The sequence below is a fragment of the Erinaceus europaeus genome, chromosome 11 (genome assembly GCF_950295315.1).
Source record: "Erinaceus europaeus chromosome 11, mEriEur2.1, whole genome shotgun sequence".
Lineage (NCBI taxonomy): Eukaryota > Metazoa > Chordata > Mammalia > Eulipotyphla > Erinaceidae > Erinaceus > Erinaceus europaeus.
The window spans coordinates 81,411,241-81,426,768 of record NC_080172.1 but is presented as its reverse complement, the minus strand read 5'-3'; the positions used below and the strand labels follow the sequence as shown (position 1 = coordinate 81,426,768).

The 15,528-nt window shown below is 39.3% G+C and overlaps 1 protein-coding gene across 3 annotated transcripts in view; it reads right to left on the bottom strand.

The window, feature by feature from the left end:
* Positions 1-14,113, bottom strand: part of SNX7 (sorting nexin 7) — a 117,613-nt gene extending 103,500 nt beyond the window's left edge. The window contains exon 1 of one of the 3 annotated variants that reach the window (XM_060202128.1): positions 13,830-14,113. In XM_060202128.1, the coding sequence (XP_060058111.1) occupies positions 13,830-14,069 (240 nt within the window). In that variant the 5' untranslated portion in view covers positions 14,070-14,113. The remainder of the gene's footprint in view (positions 1-13,829) is intronic. The other 2 variants (XM_007526960.3, XM_060202129.1) reach the window with 2 other exon arrangements.
* Positions 14,114-15,528: the final 1,415 nt, after the last annotated feature.

Genomic DNA, 15,528 nt, shown 5'->3' with positions numbered 1-15,528 from the left:
GATCAGAGCATAAGCACTTATAGGACTCTAACTCAGTCTCAAGAGTGCAAGTTCACTGTATCCACTGACAATTCAGAAAATTTGCTATGAAAAAATCGTTCACCTAAAATAAGTGAATTTTACAGCACTTCATTTATAGCTCAGTAAAGTCAGTTAAAAGCAATAAAAGAAGTATGTCATTTAAAACATTTCTCACAGTGAAAAATAATAAAATTATTATTTCAATTTTTAAAACTGCTAGTTTAACTTTTTTTAGACAGGGAGAGATAAGTATATATATGTATGTGTACATATATACATATATATGTATATATGTGTATATATATATATATATATATAGAGAGAGAGAGAGAGAGAGAGAGAGAGAGAGAGAGATGGAGAGATGTAAAGAGAAGACACAAGACCATGGCAGTGAAGTTTTCATCCATGCAGTAGGGGCCAGGTCATATACATCGTAAAGTAACACACTATCCAAACCAGCTAATCCTTAGCCCTCACTTATTTACTAATGTAAATGTTTAAATGTATTCTTTTAAAAAATATTTTATTTATTTATTGGATAGATACAGAGATGAATAGAGAGGGAAGGAGTAGATAGAGATAAATATATATATTTTTTAAATAATTCAGCAGAGTAGTGGGAGAATGCATGCTTTGCCTGCATGGAACTCTGGGGTTCTATCCCCAGCATCATATATGACTGAGCAGTGCTCTCTTCTATTTATCTCTACCTCAAAAAGCCAATAAATCTTTAAAAAAAAAAAAAAAAAAAGACTCCATAAGTAATATTAACTTAAGTGGTTCGGGGAGTTTCACAGTGGATAAAGCACTGGACTCTCAAGCATGGGGTTCTAAGTTCAATCCCCAGCAGTACAGGTACCAGAGTGATGTCTGGATCACTTTCTCTCTCTCCTCCTATCTTTCTCATTCATAAATAAATAAAGAAAAATAAAGAAAAGAAAAAAAATAATAACATTAACTTTCAGGAGACTAGGTTAGCAATAGGTTAGCACAACAGACTTGCAATGCATGAGATTCTAAATTCAGTCCCTATCATTGCATACGCTACAGTGATGCTCTGGTCTTCTCTCACTCCTCTGGTTTGTTCTCTCTACTCTGATTCTCATTAATAAATGAATGAAGAAAGCATCTGTAAGCATATAAACTTCAAATTTGAAGTCTCTTGACATCATTTTCCCAAAACCTTTGTAATAATTTTCTCTATTTCCAATGATTAATAGTGTTTGCTGTTTGCACGACACAATTATCATTCCCTTTCTTATGATTTCCAAAGGATTTTTTTTTTTTTTTGGAGAGAGGAGAAGGGTTTGAAAATATCCAATCCCCTTTCCAAATATAATGCTGCCTATACCTTCTACTAGTGCCTGTCCCTTTCTATACTTGCACTTCCAATAAGGAAATTCACTACCAGGGCCTGGGGTGGCAGTGCATCAAGTAGAGCGCACATGTCACAATGTGTGTCGTATGCTTTACATTGGTTTGTTCTAGCCCTCCCCCGCCAAGAGAATTGGATCAGTCCTATTAATTTCACGGGCCTGCTTGGCCCCGCCCCAAGGAACCCCGAGAGAGGGTTCCTGAGTCAGAGAGTTCCTGAGTTCGACAGTGCCAGAGTTGAAGGGTTCCTGAGTTCCTGAGTTCGAGAGTGCCAGAGTTGGAGGGTTCCTGAGTCCTGAGTTCGAGAGTAAGGGAGAGGGTTCCTGAGTTCGAGAGTGCCAGAGTTGCAGAGGGTTCCCCAGTACGAGAGTTCCAGAGTTCCAGAGTAAGAGAGAGTTCCTGAGTTCAAGAGTAAGAGAGAGTGCTTGTGCCGCCGCAAAGAGACAGCAGAGTTCTGTTTGGTGATTAGTTTGTCTTAGTTTATGAATCGTTGTTCCTGAATAAAGAAATACAGCTTCCCTGCCCAGCCATTGTCTCCACGTCTCTGTTACCCGCCGTGAAGCAAGCCAGCCCGGCCAGCTGGAGCCGTCCGGAAATTTTAACAACAAATGTGCAAGGACCCACGTTCCAGCCTCTGGTCCCCACCTGCTGGGGGTAAGTTTTGCAAGTGGTGAAGCAGTGTTGCAGGTGTCTCTCTGTGTCTCTCTCCCTATCACTCCCTTCCTTCTTGATTTCTAGCTGTCTCTATCCAATAAATAAATTAAATTTTTAAAAAGGAAATCCCTCCCCTTCTTGCCAGAGTAGGTTTCTACTACTTTTAGTCAACATTCCTCATAAAGATAGTTTAAAGAGTTTACTTCCTAGGCAAAAGAAAGTTTTCATATGTGGAGTTATTTTATGCTTAGCATTTACTTCTTTTTTTAATATTTATTTATTTGCTTCCTTTTTGTTTCCCTTGGCTTTCTATTGTTGTAGTTATTATTGTTGTTGTTATTGATGTCATCATTGTTAGATAGGACAAAGAGAAATGGAGAGAGGAGGGGAAGACAGAGTGGGGGAGAGAGAGACAGACACCTACAGACCTGCTTCACTGCTTGTGAAGCAACTCCCCTGCAGGCAGGGAGCCGGTGGCTTGAACTGGGATCTTTAAGCTGGTCCTTGCTGCTTTGTGCCATGTACGCTTAACCAGCTGTGCTATCGCCCAACTCCCATTTTCATTTCTTTAAAAAAAAAAAAAATCTTTATTTATTTACTGGATAGAGACAACCAGAAATCAAGAAGGGGGACATAGAGAGGGAGAGAGACAGAGAGACACCTGCAGCCCTGCTTCACCACTCGCAAAGCTTTCCCTCTGCAGGTGGGGACTGGGGGCTCAAACCTAGGTCTTTGTGCACTGTAACATGTGCACTCAACTAGGTGTGCCACCACCTGGCCCTATGTTTATTTCTTCTATAGCAATTTAAATAGATTTTGTCCAGAACTGATATTCAGCATAGCTCTGTCATCTGGCAAGAATATTTACTCACCATTTATTACAACCAACATATTTTAATTCTACTTAGGCTTATATCTATTTTGTTTAGATAAGAAATAACAAAGCAATACAATCTACTGAAAACAGATCACTGTAAAATTACTGTAATAATTGGGTCTACACATAAGATTAAGGTTGTAGGCCATGTTATACACTATCACATTTATTCCTGAATGTATTTATTCTGACTCTCCCATCTTCAAGTAGTTTAATAACTTAAAGATAGATAAGGTTTTAAAGAAGAGAAATGAGTATATATTTATAAGGCAAAATATAATAAGTACTAGAAGATTTAAAATATGTGGAGCAAAGAGTGGAGAGAAATTCTAGCTGGGAGACTAGATCTTCTCTTAGGGAAGAAGCAGTAGTACATTGAGTCTCAAATAATGAAGAGATTTTGTTTTGAAGATCAAACAATAATTACACAGAATTTTTTTAAATACAGGGTAAGCTCACCAAAAAGCATGTGGGCCAACCTAGATTTCTGCTTCTAGATCAGTGCTTTTCAAATTTGTGCCAACAAGTCACCCATGAGTCCTATTTTAAAATGCAAATTCGGACTCACTGGATCTACAATAGGTTCTCACACAGCATTTCTAAGTCTTTCAGGTGATCCATAGATTTATAGAACACACTTTGAGTAATAAGGCTCAGGAAAAGAAAGAAAGGTGAGCAAGGGGGCAGGGGTAAGTAGCATAATGGCTATGCAAAGAGACTCTCATGCCTGAGGCTCCTAAGTCCCAAGTTCAATCCTCTGTACCACCATAAACCAGAGCTAAGCAGTGCTCTGGTAAAAAAAAAAAAAAAAGGTGAGCAAGGATGACAGAAACCCAGGATACAAGCTGATCACTGAAAACCTTGACAGTCAAAATGTGATGATCAGTGCTGTGTGCCCTGGAAACATCAGTTTGCTGAAAACACACAGGACCAACAAGAGACAAAAGGCTAGAAGAATGAAGACATATGATCCTATTTTAATGGTCCTTAGAGCTAACCATATAACTACTCTGTAGGAGTGGGAATATAAAGAAGGCACTAATTCCAAAGGGGGGGGGGGAGAAGAAGAAGAAGAAGATAAAGCCAAAGGTAACTTTTCAGATAAATGTAAGCAAAACACAGAGAATGACTCTAAGAAATAAACAGAAGATAACAAACACTCCTAGGTGCTAGATACGTAAGGAATTGTCACATCATTAGCAAAGAATTAAATGGAAATACTAACAAGTATGAGGAGAGAAATATACCAGAGACTGGTGGAATAGTTCCCTTTGGGAACTGAGTTGAGGGGATGAGTAAGACCATGTAGTTACAACTTTCCACTACTCTTACAGTTAAATTTAGTAAATTAAAAATCCCCTTTGTAATAGACTTTTATTAATGGGATGGCTCAAGGGTTATAACCACTGTCCTCTGGGAGTTACTCATACAATTCATGACAGAGCATTTTTAGTGACAATTCATGGGCATGCTAAGAAACTCCTTTCATTTTTGAACCTTCAGTTAAGAAAACAGAATCTGGTGGTGGGAATCATGTGGACTTGTATCCCTCCTATCCTACGGTTTTGTTAATGTCTCCTTTTATAAATACATAAATTAATTAAGAAAAAAAAAAAAGAAACCTCCCTTAAACTGACCTAAAACCTGTCCACACATTATTTTTGACCTAGTGATTCTAGCTTTGTACTTAAAAGTCTATAAACATTCAGCTAGCCTTGATCATAATGACAGGAAGAGTCTGTTAAAAAGTTTGTTAGAGGAACTAACCATGTGTTTTCCCATCTAGATTACTTTTCACTCTTCCTCAGTCTTTCTTCACAGGCCATAATTGCTGGAGTGTATCATCAGTAAAACTCCTTTGTTTCTTCTCCTTGAATATATAAAAAGTTTGTTAAAAGTTTGTTACAGGAACTAACCACGTGTTTTCCAACCTAGATCACTTTTCGCTCTTCCTCAGCCTTTTTCCACAGGCCACAATTGCCAGAGTGTATCATCAGTAAAATTCCTTTGTTTATTCTCCTTGAGGAAGGCAAATGTGTGACAAAATTGCTACTACTGCAGCCCTGTCCACTTTCCATGACGATGGAAGACAGTGCTGACAGATCCAAACCCACTTTTGGCTAAAATGAATAAAGCTCAGTCCCTACGGAAGCAGAGTATGTGAAAGAATAAAATTACAAAGAGCTAATAAACTATTAGGTTCCCATTAAAATATAGAGGGTGGTAGAAAGAAAAATGCTTGGGGCAGTAGAGGTGCACCTAGTTGAGTACACACATATGTATGTATGCTCAAGGACCCGGATCCAAGTTCCTAGTCCCCACCTATAACGGGACAAGCTTCCAAATGATAGCACAGTGCTGCAGGTATCTCTCTCCCTTTCTATCTCCCCCCCCCCCGCCTCTCAATTTCTCTATCTATATCCAACATAAATAATGTAATATATTTTTTAAAAACACTAAAATGTATAAAATAAAGAGTATAGAACCAAATTTCAGAAGTGCATGGACAGTTCAGGTTAACTACAATATATATTTTAGATTTACATTTATATTTAACCATAACATATGTCATATATAGTCTATATGACCTTAAAGGCAGGGTATTTGTTTAGACTCAATGTCTTTTGTACATACAGATCTTTCAGATGTTAAAAAAACTACCTAGAGTAATATCAAAGTCTTGACAAGCCTTTTCTGAAATTTCCTTATTATTTTAATTCTATTGTTGGCGATATATTCACAAAGAGATTTTGAAAATTTCTCATCTTATCTCTACTTATACGTATGACACTCACTTCCTTTGAGAAGAAAATAAAAGAATACATAAAAGATGGTTATAACTACAGCGAATACAGTTTTGAGTAAGATAAGCATACAAAGCACTAGATCCACCTTAGTTACTTGTTTTATTATTTTTATCACAATCTTTTATTCCTATTCTGTATTTATTTTTTAATCTGATAGGACAGATATTAAGAGGAAAGGGGAAATACATAGAGAGTTTGTGAAGCTTTTCCCCTGCAGGTGAGGACCAGGAGCTTGAACTTGGGTCCACTGCATTGTTATTTGTGTACTCAGCCAAATGCACCACCATCCAGCCCTTATTCTTTTTTAGAGGCTATTTTCCCCTTTTGTTGCCCTTGCTTTTTATCGTTGTTGTGGTTATTATTGTTGTTGTTATTGATGTCGTGGTTGTTGGATAAGACAGAGAGAAATGGAGAGAGGAGGGGAAGACAGAGAGAGGGAGAGAAAGATAGACACCTGCAGACGTGCTTCACCGCCTATGAAGCAACCCCCCTGCAGGTGGGGAGCCGGGGACTCGAACCAGGATCCTTAGGCTGGTCCTTGCGCTTTGCGCCACCTGCACTTAACCCGCTGAGCTACCGCCTGACCCCTCTTTTTATAACAAAAAAACCCCTCCAAAATGATGTTTTATTAAGGCAGGATCAGAATATATTATATATATATGTCAGGGAAGGGTTAATACATGACCTGCCTGCTATAATTCTGTATTTCAATTTTCAGTTAGACGACAGAGAACACACACACACACACACACAAAGTATGTGTATTCATACGTGCTTGCATGCCATATATACCTACTAAATATGTTTAATGCACAAATATTAACCGTAGATATGCATACTATTATTACATGCGTGACGAATGCATGTACAATCCTACAGTCACTAGTTTTATCCCCAAAACTAGTTATGCCAGAGTGCAGTTTTGGTTCTCTCTCTTTCAGTTGGTTCTCATTAATTCAGTCGAGATCATCAAGGTAAAAAAAATTTTTCATTTAATTATATTTTTTAAAAAATTATTTTTTATTGTGTGTACATGAGAGAGAGAGAGAGGAGGGGAGAGAGAGACAAAGAATTTTAGATAAGATAGAGAGGGAGAGGGAGTCGGGCGGTAGCGCAGCGGGTTAAGCGCATGTGGTGCAAAGCACAAGGACAGGCCCCCGGCTCCCCACCGACAGGGGAGTCCCTTCACAGGTGATGAAGCAGGTCTGCAGGTGTCTATCTTTCTCTCCTCCTCTCTGTCTTCCCCTCCTCTCTCCATTTCTCTCTGTCCTATCTAACAATGACGACATCAATAACAACAACAATAACTACAACAACAATAAAAAAACAACAAGGGCAACAAAAGGGAAAATAAATAAATAGAATTTAAAAAATTTTTTAAAAAAAGGGAAAGAAAGCAAAGAAAGACAAAGCATCACCAGCACATGCTTTGCTGAATCTGGGAACCTCAAGCATGTATGTTTAATGCTATAATAAAGCCATCTCCCCAGAGTCATTAAGTTTATTTCTTGGGTAACTATAACCCAAACTAATAATAAAATATTGATTATACCTGTCCAATTTCAGCTGGTACTCACTAGCCACAGGTAAATATTTACATTCAAATGTAAGTTAATTAGAATTTAGTTCCTCAGATATAATATTCACATATCAAGTGATCAAATCCAAAGCTGGTTACCTGAGGTAAGCAAATGTAGAACTAGTCCTTCCAGGGCAGGGTGGTAACATACTCAGCTAAGCACTCATCTTATTATGCACAAGGACCCAGGTTCAAGCCTCCAGTACCCACCTATAGGAGGCAAGCTACACAAGTAGTGATGCAGTGCTACAAGTGTTTCTTTTTCTCTTTCTTTATCTCCCTCCTCTCAATTTCTGCTCTAGCAAATGTAAGAAAAACAGAAAATTCAAAAAAATATATATTTTTAAAGGAACAAGCCCTTCCTTGCACTTCTTTTTTTTTTTAATATTTATTTTATTTATTTATTCCCTTTTGTTGCCTTTGTAGTTTTATTGTTGTAGTTATTATTGATGTTGTCGTTGTTGCATAAGACAGAGAGAAATGGAGAGAGGAGGGGAAGACAGAGAGGAGGAGAGAAAGACAGACACCTGCAGACCTGCTTCACCACCTGTGAAGCGACTCCCCTGCAGGTGGGGAGCCGGGGTTCGAACCGGGATCCTTATGCCGCCTTGCACTTCTTTCACACAGCAGAATCCTATGGTGGCTGTGTACAGCAGACCAACACTCCAGAGCATCTAACTATGAATTAAGCACTATTTATAAACTCTTCATAAGTAATTTTTGTTCTCCTGCTTATTATTTACCTTCATTTTATGGATGGAAAGCCTGAGTGAGGCACTGGGGGTTTACCTAATCTGCCCAAAGAAATAAAGCTATGGAGTCAGGATTTCAAATATAGACATCATAGTCTCTAACAACTAAATAAGTACTGGCTATATTTTAATTTATTAAGACTAATGGCGGGAGTCGGGCAGTAGGGCAGCAGGTTAAGCTCACGTGGCGCAGAGCGTAAGGACCAGCAGAAGGATGCTGGTTCGAACCTCCTCCGGCTTCCCACCTTCAGAGGAGTCGCTTCACAAGCGGTGAAGCAGGTCTGCAGGTGTCTATCTTTCTCTCCCCCTCTCTGTCTTCCCCTCCTCTCTCCATTTCTCTCTGTCCTATCCAACAACCACGACATCAATAACAACAACAATAATAACCACAACAACGATAAAAAGACAAGGAAAACAAAAGGGAAAATAAATAAATAAAAATTTTTTAAAAAAGAAAGTCCATAGGAAAAAAAATAAAAATAAAAAAGGACTAATAGCACTTTCTTTGATGCTATGCATTTATCCAAGTTAAACTACAGCATCTTCTGAACCTGGTAGTCTAGTTTATCAAAATTAGTAATGACTGTGCCATATAGCTTATTTAGATGTCATAGTTTTTTTATCCCAAAAGTTAGTAAGATAAAATTACTTTATTATTTTTATATTTTATTAGATTCAGAAGTCTACTTAGTCAAGAATTCAGACAAAATAGTAAAAATGCCTCAGCTACAATTCAAGGGCTAAAAGTATTTCAATGCCTGGCTCTGAATTCAGTTACAGGTTCCCTCTGCTATCTGGAAGTGGAGTGTTTCTGCTTTATATGATTTAGTAAACTATTTGGAGGGTCTGTGAATGTTAATTATCATTAATTTATATGGGTAAACTTTTTAACATTCCAGAAAAATATCTTTAAAAAATCATTCCAAAGAGGAAAATTCTATCAGTACTTTCAGATTGCTGGAAAGCCTATGTCTTCTTCCCTCAGAAGCCAGTTACTTGGTTCTGAATGAGACCAGGGCCTCTGCCTGGGTCAGCTGACTAGAATATTTAGATATGATTAATTTTATTTATTTATTTATCTACTTATTTTTAGCAGGGCACTACTCAGAGAGTATTGAACCTGGGACTATGGAGCCTCACACATTGAGTGTCTGTATAACCATCAGGCTCTCTCTCCCAACCAAGAACATTTATATATGGTCTCCCAAGAAATTTTGGAACAACGTGGAAGTTGTAGCAATTATTTTTTATTTATTTATTTTTTTAATGATAAGAGAACCTAAGCTTTACATTGACTCATGGGAATCGAATTCAGGACCTCATACTTAAAAGTCTAGCACTTTAGCCACTATGCCGAATCTGGAGCCACTTTAGGTGTCTTACATGGTTGCCCCAAAATGTATAGTCTCCCAATGACCAAAGTGGAGGCACTGAAAGTTACACAGCATCATCCCCTATTGATCAAAGCAGTCAGCATCTCACCCAGATTTAAGGAGAGATATGCAGCTCTCTTATGATGAGAAAGTGGCAGGTCACATGCTGAAATGGGAGGGCAGTGATGAGGCTATCTTTATCCAAAGCTCTTCTCCACACTGCTGTACTACGTACTGTGCTCACTGGTGTTGACCTCCAGCCCTAGCTCTCATCCAACCTATTGCGTTCTTGCAGGTGACCCCTACCTATAGCAGCATAAAAGCTTGTGATATTTCAGAAAAGACCACAAGCAGGATATCCAAGAACGGGAGGAGAAAATCTTAGGAAAAGCACTCCTCATTTCTTCCCTGATCTGGTACCCTATTTTTGGCAATGCCACATTTCCAGGTACATCTCTTTGTAAACACGGCTAATGAGGAAGAGGGCCGCTTCCACAGCTCCAGTTCTCACTGGGTTCTACTTTTCTCTCCCCTTTCGGAAAGGATGAACTACTGGAATTTTAATACTGCAAGTCTCTAGATGCCTAAGTACACCTCGTTTCTGAACCCTGACTCAAATTCTTTAAATATATATTTCATTAAACTCATTCTGCCAGTTGGGAGATGGTAAAATGATAGAGCAAAGAACTTAGAAGAGTAATGGGCTGGGCGGTGGCACATGCAGTTAAGTGCACATAGTATTATGTGCAAGGACTCGGGTTAGAACCTCCACCCCTACCCTGGTAGAGTGGAGACATTTCACAAATGGTGACGCATGTCTGCAGGTGTCTATCTTTCTCTCTCTTTTATCTCCCCCTCCCCTCTCAATATTTCTGTCCAATCAAATAAAATAGGGGGAAAAAGGGGGGGATGGCCAGGAGAGTGGTGGATTCAACAGTCCTGATAGCAATTAAAAAAGAAAAAAAAAGACAAGTATAGAGTCACAACTTTGATCCCTAGCACTATATATGCCAGAATTACACTTGGTTTCTTTCATTAATAAATAAATATATTGGGAGTCAGGCAGTAGCATAGCAAGTTAAGTGTACGTAGCGCGAAGTAGCGCGAAGCTCAAGGACCAGCGGAAGAATACCGGTTCCAGGCCCGGGTTCCCCGTGGGGAGCCACTTCACAGGCGGCTAAGAAGGTCTGCAGGTGTCTTTATCTCCCCCTCTCTGTCTTCCGCTCCTCTTTCCATTTCTCTCTGTTCCTATCCAACGACAGCAACAACAACAATAATAATAATAACCACAACAATGATAAAAAAAACAAGGGCAACAAAAGGGGAAAAAAAATGGTCTCCAGGAGCAGTGGATTTGTGGTGCAGGCATCGAGCCCCAGCAATAACCCTAGAGGCAAAAATAAAATAAAATAAAATTTTATATATATATAATAAATAAGTATATTTTTAAAACCTTCTTCATTTAAATCACAGAAAAACTATCATATTCTCTCTCTAGCCTATGAGTAACACAGGTATACACGATGAACTAAAAAGAGAATGTTCAGAGAAAAAAAATGTGATAGTCATCAGACTTCCAATGTCTTCTAAATATCTGATAGAACTGCTGAACAGTACAGTTAAGTCCCTTTATGATTATGATGAATGTCTGGGTTGACAGAGATTTGATAGATATTGGATGTCTCAACAAGTACATCCAATTAGTCCCTTAAAATTAACCTTATACACAAAAATATCAGTAATAATTTCACATTTTTCATTCAGAGAACAAGCTCATTTTCATATTTTTGATTTACCATCTATACAATCTTAGTTTTTATCATTCTTTAAAAAAAACCAAAATTACCTCTTTGTAAAATGTCCATAAACAGTGTATTAAATGGTTTTACAGTTTTGATAGTTTTGCTGGAGATTAAAATTTAAAGTCTACTTGTGTATACCTTTCAGAACTTCCTCTGGACCAGTTATTTAAAAAAAAAAAAAATGATTTCTAGGTCTTGCATACCGCACCTGCATTCTATGAATTCTCAAAGATGAGTAGTGGTGGTGATGATAATAATTACATTTGCTAATTTATTGATTACCTGAGATGGTCTATATCTTGCTTCCTGAATATCTTTTTAAATGGCCAAAAATAAGAGTTACCACTTATTGAATACTAAATAAGCACATCAGTGTTTGTGAGCTACTTACCCATCTGTATTACAACTACTATTTCCTCTACAAATCACAGAATTTAATAAAAAATAACAGGAAGAGGAATTAAAAAAAACAAAATAAAGGGAATTCAAAAGAATAAAGGGAATTTATTGCATATAATATAGTTCCCCTCAAACGAAGAAAATACTAAAAGGTAATAAAAGTACACAAAGTAACTATTGATACCACTCAGCATAGGCAGCAGTAAAGTTCTATAGTAGAGAAAGTAGGTCAAACAGAATATTTAAACTTACTTGTCTAACAGTGGTTAACTGCTAAAGTTTTCAACTTACAAAAACAAAAACAAACAGCTAAATATATTTTTAAAAAATCTTTTTAGGTTCAATCATCGTATACTTTTACATTAATGGGTGTGTCCAGTTTCTATAACTGATTCTTAACTTAGTTTCTAAGTCCCCAACATGTTTACAGCACTAATCAAACTGGGTTGATTCACAATCTTCTGTACTAAAATTTATATCTTTTAAAAAGAATACATTATTAAAAATGTAAAAGTATGTGGATAGTGAACTTTTATTTAGAAAATAAATCTCAACAAATGATCAGAACCATGAATATTTAGATTCCTTTCTTCTGAAATAGCTTTAAGCAATTCACCAGAAATGCTTATGTAGAACTGCTCCTACCTGCAATCTGTCATTTCTTTTCCACTTGAATTTTAACTCCCACTAACTCCCAACACTTACAGAGGCCTAAGTAAATGAAATACTTTGAAGTCCATAAGTCATTAGCTTCACCTTAGATCTCTGGCAATTATTAAAACTGATTCTAGAATCTCAGGGATGAGAAATTACCTAACAAGTCTAATAACAACCAAAGAAGATTCTAACACTCAACTGTCACTCCCATCAATAGCCCTCTTCCTCTCTCCACGATAAAAGTTTCACAATGCAATCATATGATATTCACAAAGTAGCAGTATCTTAGGAGAGAATATAAAGAATTGCCTGATTGTCCCAGACTAAACATAAAGAATGTTTTAAGTACAAAATGTCAGTAGTAATTGCTTTTTACAAGCAAATCCACTGTTTTACCATTTGAATACATAGAAAGACCAAATAACTTTTAACAAATGCACACAACTGGAACTTTAAATATCCAGAGTACAGCTGTGTCTACTACTGCTTCACTTAATGCAAAAAGAAAAAGGGGGAGAGGGTACATTTTGCATATTCCTCTTTGGGATCATAGTGTGCCTGTTCACTTCATAACTTCAGTTTACTCTTCCAGAATAAAGCACAAATTATGTATGTAATTTTAACCTATTATCTCAAAGAAACATTAATCTACTTCGTAGCTTTCTTAGTAATTAATATAAGGTTCTTATCTCCAGTCTTCTAACAACAGCAATGTGAGAAACTGGAATGATAATCAACTGCCCCTCATGAAAGGTATTCCTCTTTTCCAAAACCTTTTAGGAAAAATTACAATCACCAATTTACAATGCACCACAGTTTAAGCGCACCACGAACAAGTCAATTTCCCGCCAACTATAATAACAAATTATGAGGGGCTTTTTGGTCCTAGCCGTTCTTGGGGAAGAAAAAAAAAAAAATGAAAGTGGCTGACACTGGGTTGGAATGGCAGTATATTATCAGAAAATCCCTCAGCTCTGCTGCAGGAGCCCTGTTGGACACAGGAACCATTTTCTCCTAAAGGGAATTCTCTTGCACCGATATCCACTAGACGTGAGAGTCATTTCGAGTCTCAAATCTCACCCAAGTCTCAAATGCACAGCCAGTGACAACATGACAGGAGTTCGGGGCTGGCTACTCCCAAAAAGAGGCCAGGGAAGACGGTACTTTTCTCAGGACTACAGCCTCCAAGATTTCGGACAGTATCTACAGATGTCAGCGTTAAAGACGGAGCAAAAAGAAAACACACATAGATATGCACACGCACACAACTTTGCAAATTAAGCCAAGCCAACGATCTGTGAAGTCGAAGGTCGAAGTACAGAGAAGGGAGTGCCTGCGCTTCGAGGCCCACCGAGACTCAGCCCCGGATGCGGCGACGTACCGGGTGAGGTCGGCCCGCGACAGCGCACCGCACCCACCTCCAGCTTGGAGCCTGCGCCCGGCTGAGCGAGCGCGCTGGACGGCTGCCGCGCACCGCTGCCAACTCCGGGAGTTGACTTGGAACTTTCCCGGGACGAGCCGCCAGCGCCCTCACCTTACTGAACACCTCCAGGTCATCCTCGTCCTCGTCCAGATCCAGCACTTCAGCCGGCAGTAGCACAGAGGAGCCGCTGCTGCCCGGGTGGGAGACACCGGCCCCCAGGTTCTCGCCGCCGGCGCCCCCAGCCGGGAGCCCCGAGGAGCGCGGCTGAGCTGCAGGGCGCTCGCCCTCCATCCCAACAGTGCGCGCCCGGCCCACCGCCGCCGACAGCCGGCTTCCCCTGCGCCAGCCCATTGGCTCCCGCGCACCCAGCGCCTCCCCGGCCAGCCCCGCTCCCAACCCCCTGGCCTCTGCGCAGACGCGGAACTGCAGGGCGAGCGCGGCGCCTGGCTGGTTCCCACCTGGCCTGGGGCCTGCTGCAGACGTGGGTTTGTTGCCCTGGGACTCCGGGTGTGGTGTAGAGAGACATACTGCCCCTAGAGGAAAATCTGGGTCTCCGAGGTAGGAGGACATCGTCCTCGCACTGATCTGGCTTAAAAGCTGCCAAGGTGTTTCTGCCAAGGGAACCCTTCCAACTTCAGAAGATCCACAGTCTGGACTGGAAGGCATCTCACCCGGATGGGGGGCGGGGGACGAGAGTCAATACTATAGTTTCTGTATTTTAGTGATTCTCTTCCTTCTTAGCTGTGGTTTTCCAGTCTGTCTTCTAAGACTAATGCAAAAATAAAAGACATGAAAAGCTCCTCTGTTTTGTAATTGATTTTTGACGCAGTGGCAGGACTCTGTGGTCATTTCACTGTCAAGCAAGGGAAGCTGGATCTAAATATGACATTCAACCACTTTGAAATGCACCTTTACTCCCAAAAGTCTTCTTAAAGCGATTGAACAACTATGTTACTAAGAACTGAGGACAACAAGCAGGACTGGGTAGTGTTACCAAGTAATAGCCTTCAATCTTTGCGCTGCCAATGCGAATCTATAATTACTTAGTTGCCCATTAATTGTTATTTTAGAGATGGAGAATAAAATCAAATTCTAAAAAGAATGGAAAGTTGGGGGCAGGAGTAGATAATACAATGGTTAAGTAAAGAGACTCTCATGCCTGAGGCTCCAAAGTCCCAGCTTCAACTCCCAGCACCACCATAAACCAAAGCTGATCAGTGCTCTGGCAAAACAAAAAAAAAAAAAAGGAAAGTCGGATGCAAATTGGCATTCCAATATTTACATTATGTTTTATTCTTTCAACTCTAACTGTTTTCTGTCATCACCCATAGCAACAATGTCTAAGACCTTTGCACTTAACTAGAGAGGAATCTAAGGAAGACTAGATTTTTAAAACCTCTCCTGAAAAAATATTTAGGTTAGTGTTTAAAATTATTAATTCAAATGGGGTCTAGTTTACTAGAAAGATATCTCACTGGGTAGGGTGACTGCCTTGCCAAGCAGGTCTTCCCAGCATGGGATGTACTTTGTCATGATAGAAGGTTCCTGTGCTGTAATTAATCTTCCATATCTCCACTTCTCTCCCTCTCCCTCTCTCTCTCTCTCTCTCTTTCTCTCTCTCTTTCTCCACCCTCCCCCCTCCATAAATATTTTTTTTAAGGAAGAGTGGTCTTGGATGTGGCACAGTGGATAAAACATTGTACTCTCAAGCATGAGAGTTCAATCCTCAGTAGCACATGTGCTCGAGTGATGCTCTGGTTCTTTTTCTCCCTCCTTTTATCTCTCACCAATACATTAATTCTTTAAAAAT